Source organism: Sodiomyces alkalinus (assembly GCF_003711515.1).
Source record: "Sodiomyces alkalinus F11 unplaced genomic scaffold SODALscaffold_12, whole genome shotgun sequence".
NCBI lineage: Eukaryota > Fungi > Ascomycota > Sordariomycetes > Glomerellales > Plectosphaerellaceae > Sodiomyces > Sodiomyces alkalinus.
This window is the reverse complement of record NW_021167090.1, coordinates 134,565-158,054: the sequence shown is the minus strand read 5'-3', so window position 1 is coordinate 158,054 and position 23,490 is coordinate 134,565. Positions and strand designations below refer to the sequence as shown.

Here is a 23,490-nt window from a genome sequence, read left to right as displayed (position 1 = left end):
GGGCTTTCGATTCCTTTTACGATAATACGGCTGGACCTGTTTAATTCTTACTCTCTCTTCTGCCTCACGGCCCTGTCGCCATGTCGTCTGCCTTTCCTGTGCAGAACGAGGCCTCGGTGGCTGCGTTTGCTTTGTGAGCGCCCCCCCTTATCAATCGCTTGTCGCCCGCCTGTACATATCGTCATCACCCGTGCCATGCTCTTGTTTTCTAATACTGGGAGTACAGTGGCATCACTTTCACACTTGCCGCGGTGCCGCTCTTTTCTCTATTCCGCGGTCATGGCATTCGAGTCTTTCGGGACGGCCTGAGGCTGGCCCTCACCACATTCTTTTCCAGCGCTGCCCTCTGGGCTCATGTCGGATTCGTCACCATTCTCCTCGACCCTACTTCCCGGATTGGCTGTCAGGTCATCATTGTTTTCGCTTCTCTCTTCGATCAACTCGCCCGTTTTGCCGTGTTGCAGTACCTCGTGTGGGCCATCAACCAGAACCAGGGGCTCAAATCTTCCGCCGATGCCTTTATCCCGCAGGCCCTCCTCGCCCTTCGTTTTATTGTTGGCGCCGTCTACGTTGGCTTTCAGCGGCCCCAGCTCGGCTTGGTTTGCCAGACACGTACCGAATGGATGGCCGTTGGCATCACCGTTGCTGCCACCGACGCAGTCCTCTTCGCCGTTCTCCTCCTCCGAGCTTTCCTCACTGGCCATGCTGATAATGCCCGCAGCGGTGAGCCTGGCGCGCGGCGAAGCAAGGCCATTTTCCATGTCATCTCCGGCTTTGCTTTGTGGACTGGGGTGAGCGCCACCTGCCCCACCGTTGAGGAGACGATAGGAGGCCATTCTATTGACATGAACCCATAGGCCAGTGTCCCGATGTTCTTGGGTATGGAGACAATGGGTCTAGCCCTGCGAACGGCTCTTCCTGCAGGTGCTCTGTCCATTCTTCTCGGTAAGTAGTATATCTGACACCGTTACCATGACCTGTCGTCAGCCCGCCTTGGTATTATGCTGACGCCTTCCCTCAGTCCTCGTCTCCCTGTCCGTGGACCATCTAGCTCTCTCTAGATCCGGTCCCTCGACGCTAGCTCAAGATACGCCGCCATCTGACGGAACGGCAACCCACCACCGAGATCTCTCGTCCGAGTCCAGTTTCCCCCCAAGCCGTTTTGAAGAACTGAAAGCGGGAAACACTACCTTCGCTACTGCATATCCTGAAGGACGATCAGTCGTTGGAGGAGGATTCGGCGCAAATGGGACTTTTGGCGCCGCCGCAGGCATAACTACTACCACTGTTGTAGGAGCGGGAACGAAAGAAATTCCCGCTCAAGCTCGACAAAGCCGTTTGGCCCTTGCCCGAGAGCAACAGCCGACGAAGCCCAAGAGGGGCATCTTCAGCCGAAAAAGCTCCGCAGCGACCGCAACCTCCGGGCAATTTGTCATTTCTAACCCTATCGTACAGCAGTCAACAAATGAGGACAGCCCTTTCCGCAAGATCGTCACCGTTGATCTTGCCACTGCAGCGAAGAACGAGCGGGAGCGAAGGGACATGGCTGCCCTACAAAATCCCGACAGTCTCATTGCCCAGCGCCCGGCCCCTCAACCTCCTGCGATCACCCGTGAGGAGATCATGCGAAGAAATCACAGCATTAAGCGCAAGCAGATCGCTCCCCAGCCTTCAGAAGATTCCCTATTGTCGGCAAGCCCGGCAACAGCCACCTCGACACAACTCTCCCCCGGCGTGGAGCAAATTCGCAGACGATCTCCTCGCCAGTCGCCAAAGGACTTTTTCCCTGTGGAAGAACAGGAGATGCCGCTAACGGCTCTTCAACATCCGCGTGTGGCCCCTCCCATACCCATACAAGAAGCTCGCACCGAAGCGCAGCCATCCGAACCTGCTGAGGTGATGGTGCCAGTACCTGCTGCTAACCGGCAAACCATCACAAGCCAGCAAGCTGTGATGGGTGCAGCCGTGAAGTCCGCAGCTGACCCTCCTACTCCGCCCAGGCGTCCTTCTCAGCCGTCTGCCGTGCGATCGTCCCCTCCACGGCCGCCGAGCCGGCCCGGGTCTCCTACTCGGCCAGACTTACCTACTACGTGGCCCAGGCAGCCGTCCGTTCGCGCTACTATCCGTCCCTCGAGAACACAGCCGTCCGCCGCTCAAAGGGCTGAACCAAGCGCGTCCTCCCAGCGGCCCCAAACAATGCGACCTGCCGTGGGGCTGCCCTCGAACCCGAGGGCCCAGAGCATGAAGGCTTTTGTGGAAAAGAATGCGGCGACCCACCCGACGGTATTGTTCATCAACAAGATCCAGTATGATCATCCTGATGTTGTGCAGAACATCATTTCCGAGGCAACAGCGACGGAACAGAAGGCCTTTCCACCTCCCGCAGCCGGTCAGTCAACACAGGAACCGCAACAGAGGGAGTCGATTCTTCATCGGCCCAGGCCCATCCCACGACAACCCGAGAAGGACCGTCAGCTGTTCCCATCCGAGCAGTTTATCACCAGGCACCAGAGGTCACGCTCCGGTGGCTCCCTCATCAGTGGGAAGTCCATACTGCGATCCGATCCGGGCAGCCCTACAAAGCTGCCACCGCTACCGCCCCCGCCGAAGACCGCAGGTGTCCCTGGCAGGCCACTTCCAAACGACACACGGAGCATGACGTTCGATGAGAAGATGAGTTTCTTCTTCCCAGCACCACCCAAGAGCGATACGGGTAACTCCGTGGCCAGAGACTCGATCCCAGACGTGCCTCCCCTCCCTTCGGCTTATATGCCAGAAAGAAACAGAAATCTCGTGGAGTCGTCAGCAGTCCGTAGTCCCACTCCCCGTCGGGCCCAGTCGAGAAAGTCGGATGGCTCTACCAAAACGTCGGTCCGTACCTTGAGCATCTTCGACATTGAGCAACTCGCTCCACGGCTGACCGAAAAGGGCACTCGCTCCGTCTCCACGTTCGTTGCCGATACGTATGTGACCGCTGAAGGGAATGGGAACGGGAAAAGCGAGCCCGGTAACGATTCCAGGTTCGCGCGACCCAGGACGGCCGACAGCACCAATCGATCCGAATGGTCCGAAGGGTCCAAGCGAAGGTCTTCTCAGGTGATTCCAGGCCAACAAGGATCAATGTCCGAGTTTAGCGATACCCATACCCGCGACGAAGAGACGACCACGCAATGGGGATCTATTCATTCACCGGTTGTCGCCGTCAACATCAAAGAGGCACGATGTGTTCCCAAATCAATGTATATACAGCAGCACCCTGACATTGACCGCGAGGCCCGGAACCCCTCGACTCCGGACTCGACCGACTGTGAAGGAGTCGTGACTGTCATGCTTGATACTGGTGCCCAGGGCAATAGTCATAATACACCTGTCCCGAGGCGGCTAGTCGAACCGAAAGTCAACGACGGTTCCGCCTCTACCGGTTCTCACCAAACCGGCTGGCATCACCGCGTGGGAGACGAATGCGCAACGTTCTCGGCCAGGAAGGAGAGGGTCGTTTCGCGAAGGATGCCGCCACCGACGCCGCTCTTACTTAACATGACGAGCAGCAATGCCTACGTGATCCGGGCCGCGGAGCCTTCCCCTCTGGACTCACCGCAAGAGGCATATGAGGCAATCCAACGACAGCTCAAGGACCTTGAAGAGGCCAGCCGCATGTCGGTTGGAAGCGATGGCCAAAAGATTCGCCTGCTAGAAAGCCTCGAGCGCGAGATGGGCCAGCAAGAGAACCAATGGCACGAAATGCAAAACGGCCTGGGTCGGAATTCTATCTCGACCGTCGAGACGACAAGCCGAGGTCCCTCAAGGCCTACGTCCAATGCCAATATCTGGGCCGTCCTTTCCCCTTTGTCTCGTACTCGATCATTGGCGCCGCCGCCTAGGGCGGATTCCGCAACGCTCGGAGTGTCCATGCGCTCAGATACTCTGCACCCGGCGAGCTGGCAGCACAACCTTGCTCTGGCCCAGTTGAAGGACCATGCGGAACACCTGCATCCGCTCTCGGCTTCTAGCCACCTCAAGGTCTTCTCTGTTTCCAGGGCTCAATTGTCAAGTCCCACACCGCCAGACACGGACGAGTCGGACGAGTCAGACGGCGAGGACAACGAGGACCTTATCCGAGTAAAGGCGATCCTGAGCCGCAGAGATGCCCCAGTGGCCAGACTCTGGATTCCCAAAACGAGCCATGTCCCAGATCCTACTAGACGATGCTTGCTGTGGAGCCCGGCACCGGAGGGACCAGTCAAGCCTGTTGCTCCGGCAGAGCTTCGCGCTTTGTCTCTTCGACCAGCTGTTCGCAAGATCCTCGAGCCTCTAGCCATTGCCAGTTCCAACCTGTGGATGCCCAACCGTGCAGTCTCAATCAAGCCGCGTGCTGTCACCATTGGCCTCTGGAGAGGAGCTCCGATTCCGACTTCCTCCCAGACTCCCGCGCCGGCGGCTAAACCTCGCCCGGTTACCCAACGCCCGCCGCGTCGCAGCAAACGGATTACGTTCCTTCCTGACATCCCCGAGAGCCCCAAACCGTTGCCCAACAAGCGAGATACTCTAGGGATCTTCCGGTTTCCATGGGGCGAGGTTTCTGACGAGGCCACTGTTCAGATGCGGCCAGCAAGCAACATTCTGATGGCCATGCCGGGCACCATGTCCAGTGGTGGCGGACGAATGATGATGAGGTCCGCGCCCAGCGTCTACGATGAGTCGTCATACTTCGACGACGAATACGACGAGGGAGATGATGACGACGCCATCTCTGAGATCAATGAGAACAGTGATGACGATGACTTTGACGAGACGACACTCTGGGAGATTGCGAACCTCTTGAAAACGAACCAAATCCCGTCCAAGAATAGCCTGTTGCCCCCTAGTGACTATGCTCTTCTTTCATCGCCGGGAGAATTTGGGTTTGACTTGTCTGACTACGATGAGGACGATGAAGTAGATGAGACCGAGGAGGAAGAGGAGGAGGATAGTGTGGAGTTCCATCATGACTCGAACACCATCGAGTTTGATGTGAATGCTTTCCCTCGGCCCCCTCGCCCTTCAGCCCTGTGGGACGGCAACGCACAACAAGCTCCTTCTTCTCTCAGCCTCGGTCTGCCCCAGCCTGACATGGATACCTGGAAAGGGTACGTGGTCACAGCGGCGAATGCTGTGGTGCGTCATCAGTATCAAAACACCGAGCCTTCACTCATCCACAGCGACTCTTTGTGGACCTTGCCGGTGAGCCAACAATCCGCCGTGACCGAGGCATCTGATGTGCTTCTATGGAGCGCACCGCAGCCAGATTCGGCAAATACAAGCACAAAGAAACCCTCGCTCTGGACAGCCCCAATGTCCATCGTGGCTGACGAGTCTGAGGGACTTTTTAGCGCTAATCACAAGCGGGTTGACCACCCATCGACTACTGCTGAGCCCGCGGCTTGGCATTTGATTCGCAAGCCCCGTTTGCTGGACGAGCCTCTCGCCCGTCTGCCTCTTTTCTCCAGGCTTTGGGACAAGCCACAGCCTGCTGCCGATTCTCCCTTTTGGATTGCGGGCGTTTCCCCCTCGACTACCAACGAGGCTGTCGAACTGCCACTGCAGATGCGGTTCAATCTTTGGGTCGCTCCTGTCCGAGACTCAACCGAAGAACCTCGAGGCCTCTTCAGCCCCACCCAGAAGCGCGTGGACTACCGGACGACATGTTCTGAGCCCGTTGGTCTCCAGGTTGTTCTGAGGAAGACTCGAGTAATGGAGGAGCCACTCCAGGAGCTGTCATTATCTTCACAGCTTTGGACCAGACCGACTGCGCTTACCAGTGAACTTCCTGCTCACACGCCTCCTCTCCGGGATGCCGTTGCTGCAGTCGTCACCTCCGCTTTCAGTGAGAAGGCGACTTTGTCGATTTCTTCGGTAATACCCAGACCCAGTGTTCTTTGGGCGAGTCCCGCTGTGATGGATGTCCCGGAGCCGAAAGGGCTCTTCCAGCCCGGCTCTGGACGTACTGTCTTCCGAACAACGTCTGCCGAACCTGCTGCCCTGCACATGCCCCGAAAGTTGCGACTTACCGAGGAGCCTCTCCATGAGTTGCCGAGTTCATCTTGGCTCTGGAACCAACAACAGCAGGCTGACGTCAAGCTGCGAGGCACCTCTCGAGGTTTGTGGAGCGCACCCGAGGTTACAGCCTCCACGACGAATGAGTCAGACATCGGACAAGACAGCTCAACATCGGCATCGCTGTGGACTGCGCCCGCCGAAAGCATTTCGGAAGACTACGAGGGCCTCTTCCAAGCGGCCCGCAGGGGAACCACTTGCCGGACCACGTCCGCGGGACCAGCTGCTTTGGACATGATCCGTAGGCCCCGTGCCTATGAAGATCCTCTTCCCGAGTTGACGTCTACTTCACTCTGGACCGCCGGGGCCATGGGTTCGTACGAGTACGACTGGATCAGCATTGCCTCGGTTGGTCTTCAGAGCCCGTCTTATGCCTCCTCATCTGGCCAGAGCTCCCCTATTTCCGAAACAGCGTCCATGAAAACCACCTCGACCAGGGCGTCCTCAATTGTTCCTCCCCGACAGCATGTGTCCTTGATCCACGGTTCTACAAGCACCAAGCCGCAACCTGCTGGCAGGCCGGAAACCAACCGCGGCACCAGACTCTCGATCCTCCCTGAGCAGCCTGAGCTACAGTTCACACTTGCCGCGCCGCCCACCAGTGTCCATTCTACCAACAAAGTGGCGACACCTCCTCCCATCCGGCGCCAGTATCGGCCTCTTCTTGCCTACCGTGCCGACTGGGATGCCGCTCTCCAAGAAGCCATCAACGCATCTCGTCGCGTCAGGCGGGGTGAGACCACATCCGCTGACGGGATCGCAGCGTTGAAAGAGGCCATTGCGGCTGGGGCCAAGGCCAACACTGTCACTACCCTTCTCCCTAGCGCCCTGCCCACCCGGGGACTCTGGACAAAGCCCGTGTCTCGGACACCAGCCATCCCCAGTCTGTTATGGTCTAGTCGTCCATCGTCCAAGTCCTCGTCCCCTTCAGCGAACCCGGTGGGAAGCGAAGCCGAGGATGCAGAAGCTCATCAGCTGCGACGCAAGCGCTTCAAGGCCAGGATTCCTAGCAATGGAAAGACCGTGATCCGCGGTCAGATAGTCGCCATCGAGGGGGGTGTCGATTCCGCCCTCGTCGGCTTGGTGGACGTGCCCGGCCAACGGCTGTGGAACAGGTGTGAGGGCGTGGAGCGCAGGAAGCGCGCCGTATGCGGAAAGGATACGAACTGGTTGGACTCTCGTAAGCAGCTTGCGCGGTTTTCCAAGGTGGTGTTTCGGTACTGAACCATCTGTTGTAACGGAGGAAGGCCGGCGGTGAAATCTTGTAGGAATGATCTTCTGTAAATTTATACACACTCGCGGTATTTAATGCACTTGTCTGAGAGCCGGTCTTTCTTTTTATTCGCCACTTTTATATCTCTCGAGTCTCTGTTTTGTATAATACCAGCCAAGCGTAGCGATGCAAAAAAAAATACATAAAGCAAAATTCGTTTATTTTTCTGCCTCCTCCCTTTAACAGCTTAGATACCTGGCGAGTTATTCATATGCGGTCCCGTTGGCGCAATGGTAGCGCGTAGCTTTCCGGTTCCAGTGGAAGTTACTTGGCTAAGGTTGCAGGTTCGAGTCCTGTGCGGGACGCATTTATTTTTTGCTCCCAATCCCCGCTACACGGAGCAGTGAGAGTATATTGAGAGGGGTTTCGTTTTCTTTTGTTTTCTCTTTTGTATGTTTTTGTTCTGGTCTGTGTCTCACCATGAAGCTTGTATGTACAATCGTTTTTCGACCAAAGACCGTTGGCAACAACTGTCCCGAGGTAGCAACTCTACTATACAAGCCATCACCCCATGCTAATTGTTTATTATCTTGCCTTTCTTTAACAACGCCGAAGTCGAACTTCTTCCTCTCTGCATGATGCTTAGATAGGCGCGAAGGCGTGGAAAGAAGAAAAGAATGTTTCTCGACCATTAACATCCCCCTCCCCCCCCCCCTTCCCTTGGCGCATATGAACAAGGAGGAGAGCAAACACAACATAACATGTGCCGGATAGGACATCATTCGCTCAACCTCAACTAGAACAAACATGATCATCGTGATCTTTCTTTTACTCTTTATTCCGAGACTTAAAAAAAGACAAAAAAAAACCCATCATCATAATGCCATTGCCCAACCCTTCGCCCTTCCTGTGTATGTGAAAGAGTCCCAGAAACCAGAGTCCATGAGGGCCATTGATTCTTGTCTAGTCGTCGCTGTAGAAATCATGCCAAATCCTCCTTTTTAGGCCCCCTCAAGTTTACTCTTTTTAGTTTTTGATGCATTTCATCCCGCCCTTATTTCACCTCTTCTTCACTTTCACAGTCATCTCGTGTCTCTTCACTTCTTCGCCCTGTTGTCGTCGTCCGCTCCAGCCAGACACCAAAACTGGCAACTTTTTTGTTTCCTTCCCCTTCCCCAAGCCATAAAAGCGATTAGCTGTAAAAAGTATCGGCCCCGAGCGTCACTCAAGAAGAGGTGATACGGGAATGGGCGGGACTCTTTTTTGCCGTCGTCCTCCGGGTGTCGGAACTATCCCGCGTTGTAGGTCGAACGCAAGTCGGAAGAAACCAGCTGGAAGGGAATACCCGACTGACATCCGTCACTTCGTTGTCCCCTCAACTTTCGGTGCGTACCTGACGCGGAGCACAGGCCGCAGAAATCTTCCGCCAACTCATATGTGCATGCCGTGGAAATAGAAACATTGAGAAAGAAAATAAGACATAACATCCTGACCATCGCTATGCAGGTAAGGAAAAGGAAAACCGAGGTTATTCGTACATGTACAGACAAGAAAAAAAAAGAACTGGCCATGAGTTCATCGGGTATGTGTGTGTGTGTGTGTGTGTGTGGTGGGCCATTATTGACTGGCTGTGTTTTGGTCGGCTCTAGCTGACTGTCATCATCTGCATCCGCTGAGACAGACCACTGGAAGGGGACGCATCGTGTGCCACGCGGCCGAGTGCTGAGTTGCTGCTTCGGCTGTGGGGAAGACGTCTGGGTGGGCTAGAAGAAGACCGCGATTCCGGTGTAAAGACGCGGGTGAATGCTGGGCTCTCTTTGCCCCGGTCCGATCGCCGAGGGGTTCGCGCTGGGCTTTGCGTGATCTGGTCCGCACGTCGAATCACCTCCGAGAGGCTGTCCCTTAGGTCGCTTGCTCGTTTAACCAGTGCCTTGAGGTTGTTGGTCCCAAAGTGCACCTTATCATCGGCCCCCCCGGAAGCGTGAGAAGAACCTGAAGTAGACCGTTGCTGCATGGCGTCCAGCACCGACTTGACGATATCGGTCACGTCGCGTCCACCCATATTAATGTTGTTTTCAGGTGTCTTTGGCCGCGAGGAATTGCTCGCGTCGACAGTAGACATGTTGCCGCCGCCGAAGATATCGTCATCCGGGGAGAAGACCGACCGTCTTCGTCCGGATGGCCGCTCGCGAATCACCGTCGTTTTGGCCATGCGAAGGTCTGGTGGGGTCTCGAATGGATCTTCCAGTTTCTTCAGAAGGTCGGGATCAAGCTCCTCATCCGCCGCCCGCTCGCTGAGAATTGAGTGCTCGAAATCCAGTTCGGAAGACTCAACATCCATGCCTTCCAATTCGTCCTCGTCTGGAGATGCGAGGGTGATGATGCCCTCCGCTTCCTTCCAAAGGCCGGCATGAGTTCCGTTTACAAGGTCCAGATCCCGGCCGTGGCGACAAAGTCGTTTGAGGTCGTTGACTAGTAGTGACAGCTCCCTAATTTGACCGGAATGCTGCTTCAGACTAGGCTGGGAAGCCTGAATGGACGCGGGGACGACCATGGCAAAATTGTCCTCGCAATCTATGCCTTCACCGGAGTCGGCACTACCAAACTCGAAATCGTCGTCCCAGTCTTCACTCGCTCCCTTGGTGCCCAGGCCCCAAGTGCCGTACTTTTGAGACGCTCCTTTGGCCGCGTCTGGTGGCTCATACAGAGCCGGAACGCTTTGGCTTCGAACGTGGGCGGCGAAAGGTCCCTTCCGATTCGACGGGCGGCCGCCTCGCATGTCCATTTCGTGCTTCCCATGGACCGTCCTGGGCCGGAGGAAGTGACCGTCGGCATCGACCTTATCAGTAACCGATTCGGTCCAGTCGAAGATATTGCTTCGTGGTCGTTCAGCCGCCCGCAAACCGCGAGGAACGCCGACGACCTCTTCACCGGTGCCATCAGCTAGGGCGAGGCGCAGGTTGGAGCTGACACCGCGAGAATTCGTTGACCCGGGCGGTGAAAGATGATTACCAAACCCCATCTCTTCTTCCTCACGAGCCCATTCGTCGTCGAATTCATCGTCAAAGGAGAATCGCGAGACGTCTCTGTTCGATACAGACAAATCGAGAGAGGGGCGTTCAAGCCCAAGACGATCAGCAGCTGGGCCTTCTGCGTCCGTATCGGGAAGGAATATTCGCTCCTGGCGTTCTCGTACGGGTGTCGGTATGCTCTCATCTTCCTCCATTATTCTGTCGTCTGCTTCCCAAGCCCGGCCAAGAATTTCCTGGATCGACAAACGCTTGGTTCTGTTGTTCTTTACTGCGGTGCTCGGGGGTGATTCGTCGAACATGGATTCAGCCGGGCTTTCCGGTGCTTGGTTGCGACCCGAAGCCATGGTCCGTACCGAGTCGAACATGGTCATGGTGTCGCTCTTGAAGTCTGTGTCATCGTCATCGCCGGATTGAAAGCCTCTGACTTCCATGTCGGAGCTGTTCAGGGTAGAGCTACGGCCTTGTCTGCGCATCCTGAGAGACGATGTTGTTGCTGAGTACAATGAGCCTGCAGTGGCAGAGTCGGGTTGAGATAATTGGACCGCAGGCGGCGGAACTCCCTTTGATACGTCGAAGTTGAAAGTCGAAATATGGGACAAAGGGGGCAGCGGGGAGGACGCATTGCGCGAGCGCTTCATTGGGCGACTGGATGGGGCAGAACCGCCGTCCGCATGGCGCAGCGGAGTTGGTTGCAGTTCACCTGCATCACTTGCAGGACCCGCGGGGTTATCAAGGAAGCTGCGAGCCACTCCTTGTGGCATGGGCGCAGATACGTGCCGTGCATTGTTTTCTCCTTTCGGATCCACGCCGCGTTTCGGTCGGCGAAGACTACCAGCCCTTGAAAAAGGGTTATTTGGCGAGAAGGTAAATGAGATGGAGCGCCTGAGACTCTTCGCCGGTGTCCCTTCCGAGGTCGAGTTGTCCCTCTCCAATTCGTGGAGGTCCTGCCCGGGTCCAGTCGAATCGTCCGACATGAAGGCCGCCTCGACAGGACCAGACGGTGCCGCAATCATTCCGCCCTTGACAAGGTAGACGGTCTTCTTTTCTCCCACGAATGCCCGAATACGTTTGGAAAGAGGCGGTGATGAGCGGTCCAGACCACGCTCGGGTGTTGCCCTGTTACCCTTCACATTGACGTTGACAGCCCGACTATGAAACAAAGACACCCAGCGGGGTTCTTCCTGGTGACTCAGTGATGGTACTTCTATAGGAGATAGCATGGGGACGTCTTCGTGTAGAATTTGCTGATCGAAAGAGAATTTTGGAGGCAAGGGCCCTTGGGTGAAATCCCAATCCAAATTCGCTTGCTGAAGGGTAGCGGATCGCTGGTGGCTCGTTGCTGGACGGCGGAGAGTAGGGAGATGAGACCTAGCTCGACGACGCGCTACAGGGCCGTTCGGCTGGATGGAAGAAGTGCGTTTTACCAGCTTGTTGGGCGGCAGCGGGCCAGGAACAGACCCGGTCGGTGACAATATAGGTGCGGACGAGCGGTGCGAGAAGGCAATGGATTGGGTGTCTGGGCCGGTGCTAGAGAGAAAGCTACCATGTTGGGACAATGGCCGAAGAGATAGGCGTCTTATCCACGAGCCAGCGGAAGAAACGGAGTCACGCGCGTTTTCAGCGATGGGTTGTTCAGCAGCATCACCGTGCTGAGATGACGGTTGTCTTCTTTGGTTGGCTCTGGGAGGTGTCAATTGGGAGCTCTGGGGATGTTGTTGGCCGGTCGAGTTCGCAGCCGGCAGGCCCGAGCTGAAGTTATCGGGGAGGGGGGTTATGTTGTTGTTGTTGTTGTTGTTATTGTTGTATTGGGTCTCTTTGATGTACGGGACACGGCTAGCGGAGCTGGTGCCCGGGCGAGACGAAGCGGGTGCGCTACTCAGTCGAGAACGACTCGATGGACCTCCATACTCGGTATGAGGCCTCGGCCTGCTTCTTACGGCCGATGTTGGGTGTAGATCACCGTCGGGGCGAGCGAATACGAGGCCGAGGGCCGCTGCAGCAACCGCGGTACCAGAACCAACGAGCTATGGGAAGAAGGACAGTTCGTTAGCCTCTCGTCTTCTTTTTCTTTTCCTTGTTTCTTTGATCTTTTTCAATGCCACTGCTCGGGGGAAAGAGGGAAGATGGTTGGAAGGTGGCAGGGTCCTAGACAAAGGAAGGAAGTGGCGAGGGAGAGAGTGAAAATAGTAGTAGAACGTCAAGTCGAGGAGGCCACGCCATTCAAAAACAAAAGGGACGGTCACGTACACTTGGAACGGTCTGCATGTTTGCCGAGCGGGTCGACTCAAAGGGCGCAGCAGACCAGGGGAAGCATGCGGGCGAAACTGTTGTCTATGGTATCGAAAGACGGAGTGAGCATCGTCAAGACATGAGGGTCCAGGTGCCGTGGCGGAGCTGAGGAAGGCAGGGAGACGACCTGACTCGCCGGGTCGTATGCAAATTAACGAAGCGGAAGAAAGAAGGGGGAAAGAGGAGAGGATACGTGGGACAACAAAAACTGAGGCCCAGCTCGAGGTGTAGGGTCGAAAGTGAAGTTAAGGGTCGGGGGGTCGGAATCGGAATCGAGGGAGGAAAGAGACTCGAGATGAAAGGACGAGACAGGATACCTCGGAAAAGAAGTCCAGGAGAGAAAAAAAAAGATGCTAACAAGAAGACAAAGAAAGGAAAACCCCTACTGCAAAATACCTTCCACCCGAGCTTCAATGCCTCCAAACTTCCCCGGATAAGAAAGAAAAAAGGTCCGATGAGGAAGATGAGCACCAAAGGGAGACTGCTGCAAGTGCAAGGTAAAGGGAATTCGCAGCGGAGAGGAAGAAGAAAAAAAAGATGTACGGGGCGGATGGGAGTGAGGTTAAGGAAAGACAACAGACAACACGGAAAGGGAAGAAAAGGGCAACCACAGCGACGGTGGATCGGAGTGGAGCGAGCCTTGTTTTGGGAGAGGGGGTTAGGTCAGAGAGAGTGGAAGGGAGATGGACCTTGAGGTCACTGTGGGTAAAACGAACGCCCCCAAAAGGGCCCAAGCTTCCCCGTAAGCCGGAATGACGGCAGGTGCTTGCCCACTGTAGCCGGACCTGCTTTAGGTCGTTCCCGCCGCGTCCGTCGGGGGGGAAGGGGGGGAGACGCAAGATGTGCGGGTGTCTACAGGCGCCGAAACAACACATCAAGCCCAGTCTGAGCCCTGCGAAGAAGTCTTCAAGGTAAGGTACCTGCACGCATCGTCCATTGATCGTTGGACCTGGCAGGGCAGGTACGACGTAAGTTATTGGCGTGGCGGAAGGGAGCTGGTATAAGGGAGCTGGTATACGCATGGACTACCTTATTCGTGATATGTAATGTGTATCGGTAGTATGGCGTTGAGGTATCCGTACATCGTATATGTTAGGTACTAGTAGCGTGTACGGTACCATGCCCTTACAGGCAGGTGTATATACCTTACGGGAGGGAATGTTTATTCCGTACAAAAACCTGGACCTCGACGCCAAAACGTTGCCAACTGCCAATTGATTGGGAACCTATTCCCGGGATAGGAAACTTGGACGTTTGATCTCCGCCAACCAGAAGGAGAATCCGGTTCCAATACCCCAGGCGTATCGATGGTTTCGCTATACGACGCGCGTATCCAATGCAACTCACGCATGGTTCTGAATGCATGAGACCAAGGAACAGGGAGAAGGGAGAACATAGGCATCATCATGATGATGAGAGCGAGGGACAGGAACACCGAACAGAACTGGACCTAGACTTGGACCTGGACCATCCATGAACCATCCTTACCCACTACCTAAACGGACTTTTACCTAGAATTAGCTTTGCCGCTAAAATTACCAAGCCGATGCAAAACAACAACAGGATACAACAGTCAGCGCCGCTAGCTAGGATCCAGCCAGAGGCGCCCATTCGTTTGCATCTCACGCAGCCTATTAGCCACCCCGGTACGAATTATCCGGCCAACCAGCCAGTCAACGGATTCTCTCGTTTCTCAAAACAACGCCGAGATGGGCATCGATCTCCTAAGATTAGCGCGGCCGGGCTGAGACCTATCATCTCTCGAAATATGTATCTGAACGATCGCCTATGTACGCTAATAATAATAATAATAAAGGAACCGCGGAGCCTCGGTCTCCAATCTTGGGTCTTGGTTCATGATTAAATCAGGTAGTCAAATTCAGCCAACATATTTGGGCATATAATGCAGATACATATAGGGACATCACCCAGAGTCTCGGGCCAGGGCAGGAATGTATCTCGCAATATACCTACATATTGCTTAAAGTCTAAGGTACCTTACCTTATGGAAGTATGAAAACTACTTTATTACTCTGTAGACACCACGAGCCGCGATGCAAAGCACTTTCTTTCCTGCTCTTTGTTCTTCGCGCCTCGACTTCTCTCCATTTTATGCCAAACACGGTTCCTAGGTTGTACAAGAATTCATGAGAGTACGCATGTACGTGTACCTCACTCGCATTGTTATGCGGGTCCATCTGGGATTTCACCTTTTATTTGATGTCTTTCGTGCATGCATCCTGCGTAGGTACTTCGGTTTCGGTACTTCTATGACCTTCTCCAGAGACTACTACTACCTTACACGTACCGTGCCTTATATTCAGATAGCCACCCGGGTCTAAGGTACCTTATTAGCGACTCGTGGGCCAGAAATTAGGACTGAAGTGGGGAAGTCTACGGACTGCTTGCTTCGTACTTTGTTTATACGTCGTACACTGCTAATGCTTATCGTACCTTGAGAGGACCGGGCCCTGAATAGGCGCCTCAACATTGGACTGCTTCTCTTCAACATGTACGGAGTAGTTTGGTTTGGCAGGGAGATCCGATCTTCAAGGAGCCACCGGCGCTTGCTCGCAGCAGAGCTACATCACAACTGCCGCTCATGAAATGCCTTTTTTTTCTTTCTTTTTCTGTCCTTTTCTTTTAAGGCTGATCTCTTCTCTCTCGCTAGCAAGTTTGTGCCCTTGTGTCACCCTCGCCGTCCCCCAGCTTTCGCCAGTCGGGAACCAGCATAGAAAGGGAAAGGAATGGCTTCCCATAATTAGCGTAATCCTTGGTGAATTCTCCACTCTCTGCCGACAGGGGGCCTGGGTGTTTCTCTATATCCTACACCCATAGTCCTCCGTACGCACCATGCTGTATCCGTAGGTATTTACGAATACATGCATTTGATTTACATTTGTTGCTTTGCCTGGCCAGTGCGCTGCTGCTTTTAAATCCATTTCCTACAAAGCACAAAGTACGGATACAAAAGTCTCGGCTTAATACCTCCCGTACCTCCCTCGTATTAATTAGCTTTGACACACAAGCGGGATACATACTGCAATCCTCTTGGCCAGACTTAAACCTTTCCTACTCCGTAATACTTCCCATCCTCGTCTTTCGGACTTCATTTCTGTCAAATAAGGGAAGGGTCCTCGGCCTAAGTACAAAGCCCATACAACACCCTCCACTCTTGTGTCTTCTCCGTCCTCCTACCGATCTCGTGTCCTACGGATCGACAGCCGCCTGGTTCCCAGATCTGTAATACTCAATCAAGGTACCGGCTATGTTCTATCAGGCAAGACCCAGGAGCAATGGCATGTCGCGGGCGGCGGCTTCCCTCGTAGTCCCTTGTGTTCATCAAACCATCATCGCGTACGTTGTATTTCGACTGCATGCGACTACGAACGATAGCGTATTCGATCACTGCTTCCATATGTCCAACGTATCTCTCTCATGCCCCCTGTCTCCGCTTTTCCTGTAAACACGCCTTTTTCAAGACTCCATGGACACACGCCATCAGTATCAGTTGACTTGTTCTCACCTCCCTGCGTACCTGCGGAGAGGCTATGCTTAATCCGTCGTCGGCATGTGCAATTCGTTCTCCCCTTTCTCCATATTTAATGAGGGGCCGTTCCCCTCGCTCATCCCCCTCACACAGTTAGTTAGTACGAGCTACGGCCACATTTCTTTGGGTACTGGGATAAGACGCCGCGAACCCGCGCCGTTTTGGGGGTGACGCCGGCGGGAGGGGAAGAGAACGGTGAATGTTGGATTCCATAATCCGATGGTCCTCGCCGGTCGTAAGAACTAATAATACTAAGATACCTAGCCACTAACAGGCTCCGGCTAACGAGAACAGGTTTGGTTCTGCCCCCTGCATCGGAACGGCGGGCTTCTCAAAACTCAAAACTCGGGACTGAGCCTCAACGTAGGGCAAGAGTCGCTTGTCCACTTGACCAGCGTGGGGGGAAGGTTCGCTTGTGACATGACAGGCCAATCTTACCCGCGTAGGACAAGTAATTTAGCATTAATGAATGTTACGCACAGGTCAGAAGCTCTGGTTGCTCATTGGCCTGAATGCGTATTTAGATATTGACCAGTTTGGCGAGTTGCCGAGGGCTACCAGTCGTGAACTAAACCATCTCAGAGCAACGCGTGTGCAACACCATGACATATCCCGCTGGCGAATGGACGCTGGCAAGGTCCTTTTTGGAGAGATGAAGAAGACAAGAGTCTCAACGACTTTAGTATTACGATTTGTGTGCGGACACTTTGTGCAGTACGGAACGGATACGGACACTTAAGTTGGGGAAATTATCATTATGCTTTCATTCCTTCTTCTGCACACTTCGCTGGCAGTATGTAGCTAGGAATCTTAAGAATGGTCAACACGGGGTTTGTGATCTCGGGCTGCAGCATCAGTGCAGCGACTAATCTTAGTGAAAAGGGATTGTTTCGCGCTCCGTGCCATTGGCGGACAGGGGGGTGGAGGAAAAGGGAAGCCTTGCTGAGTCACATACTTCTCGTTTTAAGGATAAGGTACCTGGGTACGATGGATCGAGCGAGTCTCGAAACATGGGCGAACGGTGCGCGATCTGGACGCGTTCGCTAATCTGGAACTCGACCACGGATCAACCCCGGACCCTGTCATTGCTCCCACCGAGACTCTCGAGTGATTGCTGGCACTCCTAATTTGCTGTACCCCGATCTCTTATTTGCCGGAATTCCTCAAAAGAAACGTGTCTAGCTAGGCACAGATTATAAAGTAGCAGTCGCCGGTATGGTCCCTCTTATCCCTCTTCGCTCATACGAAGGGGAATTGTTAATTCACGAAGCCCTCACTTCTCAATTCGTGATCATGAGGTTCTTCGAAGTTGACATTGCATTTTTGTCGGGAGACCCGATACAGCGGTTGATTATGGGCTTGTCCAACGTGTACGGCATGTTCGTGTCGTGCTGTTGTCATGCCCCCGTGTTGCTTATGCTGGTGCGGAGTCGAGCGCCAGGCGGTATTGCGGTATTGCGGTATTGTAACGTTAATCCATGGGAGAGTAGGACATTCGCCCATCTTGATAAATCCTTCATCACCCTACCTTACCCTAACAGAGATAACTGGAGCCTTTATTACAGTGTATACTGTGTGACAAGCACTATATTATACGTACCTATACAGCCTCTTTGCCGAATTTCGATATACCTTTCCAAGTCACGTGTGTTCCCACGTGCCTCTGATTTCGAATCTGTGGACAGTTTGTATCCGGAGATACCCCGGGCATCCAATAACAGGACCCCGCCAAACCTCATCCCTCCATTCTCACTGAATAGTGGAACAGGAAAGACGGGAAACGGACAGTGAGATGCAGTCAGAGCCTGTGTATCGCCTTTGCCAAGGTCCCTTTTGCATCCGGGTTTACCATTACCACCAGAGACGATCACCAGCATCCCAGCATCTCTCATACAAATAAATCACACTCATCAGCCGGACCAGCAAATATCTCCCAACATGGAGGCGGAAATCAGAAGTGTCCTGCCCAACATCGATCCGGTACTCTCCGAGTACTCTGCGGGCTATCTGTCACATGCCTCAACTTCGTATGCCAGTGAAGACGATGCGGCTGGGGCTTCGCCTCTAGAAGAGGCGGCGCATATGATCACCGAGCTCCTTTTGTCTGCTTCGGGAGACGCCGATGTCAAACTCCAGAAGCAGATCCATGAGCTGGTAGAGAAATGGGTCGAGAAGTATAATGCCGCCAATGGCCACGAGCGGAGAGGGCCTTCGGCAGTGAGACGTCTAGATCGGTCCATTCAAGTCAGCTCACAGAGAAACATGTCCTCGACCTTGGCCGTGGCAACGGGAGGCGTCGATCTGGAGTCGGCCAACGCCCGCAAGGTTGAGTCCAAGGTGGATCGCAAGAAGCTCGAAAAGGCGGAGAGGCGGATTGCTGCGAAGCAACAGAAGAAGGTATTCAAGACGGTTGAATACGAGGCGTCAAAATTGCTCAACCAGTCCGACTCGACTCAGTCATACGAAGAGTTCTACATGGCTGTCAACCCTCTTCAGATGGGCGCCTCGGCCGGAGGCAAGACGAAGGATATCAAACTGGACAACATCGATGTCTCTATTGGAGGCTTGCGCATTCTAACAGATACCAACTTCATGCTTGCCCATGGTCATCGTTACGGCTTAGTCGGCCACAACGGTGTTGGCAAATCTACGCTTCTCCGTGCCCTGGCGAGGCGAGAGCTGCCGATTCCCCCTCATATCACGATCCTGCACGTCGAACAAGAGGTAAGACCTCCCCTAGCTGCCACATATCCCACGTAACTCTGCTAATTGTTGTGAATTAGATTACCGGTGACGACACCCCAGCTCTCCAGGCCGTGCTCGATGCCGATGTCTGGCGGAAGGTTCTCTTGAAGGAGCAAACGGTGAGCCAGCCTCTTGAATGATTTTTTTTCGTCACGTTTTGCTTCACCACGGTTACTAATCGTCCCTCATAGGAAATCACGGCAAAACTGGCAGAGTTAGAGGCGCAGCGATCTTCCATGGCCGACACGTCGACGGACGCCGCCAATATTGACCGGGAACGCGAAACTCTAGACCAAAGACTTGGAGACGTACAAGCGAAGCTCGCAGAAATGGAATCCGACAAGGCCGAACCCCGGGCGGCTAGCATCTTGGCCGGACTTGGGTTCTCGGCCGAACGGCAGCAATTCGCCACAAAGACATTCTCGGGAGGTTGGAGAATGCGACTGGCGCTAGCACGAGCGCTCTTCTGCGAGCCGGATCTGCTGCTTCTCGACGAACCTTCCAACATGTTGGACGTGCCGTCCATCACGTTCTTGTCCAACTACCTCCAATCATATCCTAACACGGTCCTCGTAGTCAGCCACGACCGAGCCTTCCTCAACGAGGTCGCCACGGATATCATACATCAACACTCCCAACGCCTGGACTATTACCGGAGTGCCAACTTTGACAGTTTCTATGCCACCAAGGAGGAACGGAAGAAGACGGCCAAACGGGAATACGAGAACCAAATGGCGCAACGGGCGCACTTGCAGGCATTTATCGACAAGTTCCGATACAATGCCGCCAAGTCGTCCGAGGCCCAGTCGCGTATCAAGAAGCTGGAGAAGATGCCCATACTAGAGCCGCCCGAAACCGAGTACAGCGTCAAGTTTAGCTTCCCGGAAGTGGAGAAGCTGTCGCCCCCTATTATTCAGATGTCTGGGGTTACCTTCGGCTACTCGAAAGACCAGATACTGCTCCGTAAGGTCGACCTAGACGTCCAACTCGATTCGCGGATCGGCATTGTCGGACCGAACGGCGCCGGCAAGACCACCGTATTGAAGCTTCTGATCGGACGGCTGGCGCCCTTGTCTGGTACCATCTCGCAAAACCCGCGTCTCCGGGTCGGTTTCTTCGCGCAGCACCACGTCGACGCTCTGGATCTTACCATGAGCGCCGTGAGCTTCATGGCAAAAAACTACCCGGGCAAGACAGACGAAGAGTACCGCCGCCAACTGGGTGCTTTTGGAATAACAGGCACTACGGGCCTACAGAAGATGGCCCTCCTCTCCGGTGGTCAGAAGTCGCGTGTGGCGTTTGCCTGCCTGGCCTTGACGAACCCCCATATTCTAGTCCTCGACGAACCGTCTAATCACTTGGATATTGAGGCTATGGACGCCTTGGCCGACGCTCTGAAGGAGTTCCAGGGCGGTGTCTTGATGGTATCCCACGACGTGACTATGCTGCAGACCGTGTGCACGTCGCTCTGGGTCTGCGACAACGGAACAGTGGAGCAGTTCCCGGGAGACGTCCAGGCATACAAGAAGAGAATTGCTGCGCAGGCTGATGCTGCGGGTGTGGTCAAGGCGCATTGACGAGTTGATGGTGTTTTATGTAGATGAACTACCTACCCACTTACCAAGGCATCAATATTTGAAGAGGGTAGCCCATGATAGGGTTGGTCCATAGTCCTGGTCGGTGGGTGCCTTTAAGATGTTGACCGTAGGAATACAAAACCACATATGCCTCGGCTAACTGCTACACAGACAACAACGACAAACAAAATATAGCGTAGAACCTGTTTACTACCTTGAACATCATATTGATTCCATACCGCTCTTGTTGTGTTTTCTTATCTTTCATGAGCTGATGTTCAGAAAGCAGATTCATTGGACGAGACGAATGGTGGTTTATTCGACAAGACGACATTATAACCACAGTTGGAGTGCTGTAATTACAGTGGAATACCGGTACGGGTACAAAGTCACTAGGGTACCTTAGGTAATAGGTAGGAGGGAGGACGACAACAAGCAGGTGCGGGGTCTTTTTCAGGGGAGGTACCCAAGACAGCTTCTAGTCAACCACAGCCTATCACCGTCCCTGGTGCCTGCTTAGTGTTGGGTCGTGCTATGCCCAACACAGGGTAGTTGCGTGCACAGACCACAAAGGAAAGGTAAACAAGCGACTCCCCTGGACTGGACTCGGACCAGGCCTGGCGGTGAGCGAAATCACCCTGCCCCAAAATTCATCAACCTCGAATCTCCCCTTTCCCCCTAACTAACCTCTTAACTTACCACATACCATATCGTGTCCACATAAAGCTTCTCTGTAGCTTTCAACCATCCCCTGCCGTGCACCTCTTTTGACACATCCTTTTTAAGCTTCATCTTCAGTCAAGATGCGTGAGATTGTAAGTCTTTGGTTCTCGACTCGCAGACATGCATCCAACGAGAACCCGATGCTGTCCAAACCCCCCACACCATCTGAATATATCGCCTCGGCTTCTCCCAAACTTCGCAATTCGACCTCGACCACGACCGAGGTTCATGGACTCTTTACTGATCCTTTTTCTTCTACAAACAGGTTCACCTCCAGACCGGCCAGTGCGTAAGTTAAACGTCCCAAGATATCCCAGAGGAAGACATCGACATGGAGGGGCTAATATTACTTGCAAATAGGGTAACCAAATTGGTGCTGCCTTTTGGTTCGTACCACCTCCGACGACCTGACGACAACGGCAACAGCAAATACAGATCACTGAACTGACTCGTTCTTCTCCAGGCAAATCATCTCTGGCGAGCACGGTCTCGACGCCAATGGCGTGTACGTATTTACTTGAAATGTTGGGATGGCGTTTGTTTTGTTTCTCAGTTCGATCTGACCACCCGATACAGTTACGCCGGCAGCTCCGAGCTCCAGCTGGAGCGGATGAATGTCTACTTCAATGAGGTAATGCGAACGACTCCATTCGTGGTCATGAGATCGTAGTGCTAATTTGATGCTTTTGACAGGCCTCTGGTAACAAGTATGTCCCTCGCGCCGTTCTCGTCGATCTTGAGCCTGGTACCATGGACGCCGTCCGCGCTGGTCCCTTCGGCCAGCTCTTCCGCCCCGACAACTTCGTCTTCGGCCAGTCCGGTGCTGGCAACAACTGGGCCAAGGGTCACTACACTGAGGGTGCCGAGCTTGTCGACCAGGTCCTCGACGTGGTTCGTCGCGAGGCCGAGGGCTGCGACTGCCTCCAGGGCTTCCAGATCACCCACTCGCTCGGCGGCGGCACTGGTGCCGGTATGGGTACTCTGCTCATCTCCAAGATCCGCGAGGAGTTCCCCGACCGCATGATGGCCACCTTCTCGGTCGTGCCGTCCCCCAAGGTCTCCGACACCGTCGTCGAGCCCTACAACGCTACCCTCTCCGTCCACCAGCTGGTCGAGAACTCTGACGAGACCTTCTGCATTGACAACGAGGCTCTGTACGACATCTGCATCCGCACCCTCAAGCTGCCCAACCCCTCGTACGGCGACCTGAACCATCTCGTCTCGGCCGTCATGTCCGGTGTCTCGACCTCTCTTCGTTTCCCTGGCCAGCTGAACTCGGACCTTCGCAAGCTTGCTGTCAACATGGTTCCCTTCCCCCGTCTCCACTTCTTCATGGTCGGCTTTGCTCCCCTGACCAGCCGCGGTGCCCACTCCTTCCGTGCCGTCAGCGTTCCCGAGCTCACCCAGCAGATGTTCGACCCCAAGAACATGATGGCTGCCTCGGACTTCCGCAACGGCCGCTACCTGACTTGCTCTGCCATCTTGTGAGTAATCCTTTTAGACTTGGACCTCCTCTGTTCCCGTGCTGACTCGTTACTTTTCTTCTCCTTTCCAGCCGTGGCAAGGTCGCTATGAAGGAGGTCGAGGACCAGATGCGCAACGTTCAGAACAAGAACGCGTCTTACTTTGTCGAGTGGATCCCCAACAACGTCCAGACCGCTCTCTGCTCGATCCCTCCCCGCGGTCTCAAGATGTCTTCGACCTTTGTCGGCAACTCGACCGCCATCCAGGAGCTCTTCAAGCGTGTTGGCGAGCAGTTCACCGCCATGTTCCGGCGCAAGGCTTTCTTGCATTGGTACACTGGTGAGGGCATGGACGAGATGGAGTTCACTGAGGCCGAGTCCAACATGAACGATCTCGTCTCTGAATACCAGCAGTACCAGGATGCCGGTATTGACGAGGAGGAGGAGGAATACGAGGAGGATATCCCCCACGAGGAGGAGGCTTAAGTAACGAACAGAACAAACTCCTCGGGGTGTGTTGCAGGCTGGCACGGACATGTGACGTGTGCGCAGCTAGATCATGGAGGCAACAAACAAGATGTCAGGGACTGGCCTGCCACACCTGGGGGGTGTGGAATCTTCACTTCGGGCCTGTTGCCATCATCAGAAAAGGGGCACTTTTCTAGATATACCTCGCTTAGTATTGCGGCCGGCGTCTCAATAAATTCACGAAACTACAGCAATTGTTAATATAAAACCCAGTCTTTGCATCTGTTCTTCCTTAATCCATGCATATGTTCTCTCCTTTGATCCTTGGTTGTGTGAA

The 23,490-nt window shown here is 54.2% G+C and overlaps 6 protein-coding genes and 1 non-coding gene across 7 annotated transcripts; 5 read left to right on the top strand and 2 right to left on the bottom strand.

Moving 5' to 3' along the window:
• Window positions 1-80: 80 nt before the first annotated feature.
• On the top strand, window positions 81-7,317 carry SODALDRAFT_363582 (hypothetical protein; the record flags this gene model as incomplete). Its single annotated transcript, XM_028614569.1, has 4 exons — window positions 81-133; window positions 227-791; window positions 858-945; window positions 1,022-7,317. 4 exons carry the CDS (start codon window positions 81-83, stop codon window positions 7,315-7,317), a joined length of 7,002 nt encoding a protein of 2,333 aa, XP_028462699.1.
• Window positions 7,318-7,582: 265 nt separating this feature from the next.
• Window positions 7,583-7,671, top strand: SODALDRAFT_t202. The gene has a single exon. It is a non-coding gene; the product is annotated as a tRNA-Arg (tRNA).
• Window positions 7,672-8,951: 1,280 nt separating this feature from the next.
• Window positions 8,952-12,603, bottom strand: SODALDRAFT_284780 (hypothetical protein; the record flags this gene model as incomplete). The annotated part of the gene is made up of 3 exons (XM_028608481.1): window positions 8,952-11,614; window positions 11,720-12,362; window positions 12,586-12,603. The coding sequence occupies 3 exons, from the start codon at window positions 12,601-12,603 to the stop codon at window positions 8,952-8,954; spliced, it is 3,324 nt and encodes a 1,107-aa protein (XP_028462698.1).
• A 270-nt stretch (window positions 12,604-12,873) lies between these two features.
• Window positions 12,874-13,700, bottom strand: SODALDRAFT_73271 (hypothetical protein). The gene has a single exon (XM_028615627.1). It carries the CDS (start codon window positions 13,647-13,649, stop codon window positions 13,038-13,040), a length of 612 nt encoding a protein of 203 aa, XP_028462697.1. The 5' UTR covers window positions 13,650-13,700; the 3' UTR covers window positions 12,874-13,037.
• Window positions 13,701-15,895: 2,195 nt separating this feature from the next.
• SODALDRAFT_363579 (hypothetical protein) lies at window positions 15,896-16,916 on the top strand (the record flags this gene model as incomplete). The annotated part of the gene is made up of 6 exons (XM_028614568.1): window positions 15,896-15,984; window positions 16,110-16,200; window positions 16,279-16,372; window positions 16,467-16,592; window positions 16,660-16,814; window positions 16,893-16,916. The coding sequence occupies 6 exons, from the start codon at window positions 15,896-15,898 to the stop codon at window positions 16,914-16,916; spliced, it is 579 nt and encodes a 192-aa protein (XP_028462696.1).
• A 995-nt stretch (window positions 16,917-17,911) lies between these two features.
• On the top strand, window positions 17,912-20,754 carry SODALDRAFT_301392 (ABC transporter). The gene is made up of 3 exons (XM_028608902.1): window positions 17,912-18,901; window positions 18,961-19,041; window positions 19,114-20,754. Exons 1-3 carry the CDS (start codon window positions 18,116-18,118, stop codon window positions 20,497-20,499), a joined length of 2,253 nt encoding a protein of 750 aa, XP_028462695.1. The 5' UTR covers window positions 17,912-18,115; the 3' UTR covers window positions 20,500-20,754.
• Window positions 20,755-21,302: 548 nt separating this feature from the next.
• On the top strand, window positions 21,303-23,414 carry SODALDRAFT_353345 (beta tubulin; the record flags this gene model as incomplete). The annotated part of the gene is made up of 7 exons (XM_028613639.1): window positions 21,303-21,314; window positions 21,488-21,511; window positions 21,583-21,608; window positions 21,686-21,727; window positions 21,799-21,853; window positions 21,916-22,706; window positions 22,778-23,414. 7 exons carry the CDS (start codon window positions 21,303-21,305, stop codon window positions 23,169-23,171), a joined length of 1,344 nt encoding a protein of 447 aa, XP_028462694.1. The 3' UTR covers window positions 23,172-23,414.
• Between the last annotated feature and the right edge of the window lie 76 nt (window positions 23,415-23,490).

What these genes read in the sequence shown, in the direction of transcription:
- SODALDRAFT_73271 (XM_028615627.1), bottom strand. Translation starts at nt 13,649, where the DNA reads ATGCGTATACCAGCTCCCTTATACCAGCTCCCTTCCGCCACGCCAATA.
- SODALDRAFT_301392 (XM_028608902.1), top strand. Translation starts at nt 18,116, where the DNA reads ATGGAGGCGGAAATCAGAAGTGTCCTGCCCAACATCGATCCGGTACTC. An exon ending in TCCTGCACGTCGAACAAGAG is followed by an intron (nt 18,902 to 18,960) that starts GTAAGACCTCCC and finishes GTTGTGAATTAG; the next exon opens with ATTACCGGTGACGACACCCC. An exon ending in TTCTCTTGAAGGAGCAAACG is followed by an intron (nt 19,042 to 19,113) that starts GTGAGCCAGCCT and finishes CGTCCCTCATAG; the next exon opens with GAAATCACGGCAAAACTGGC.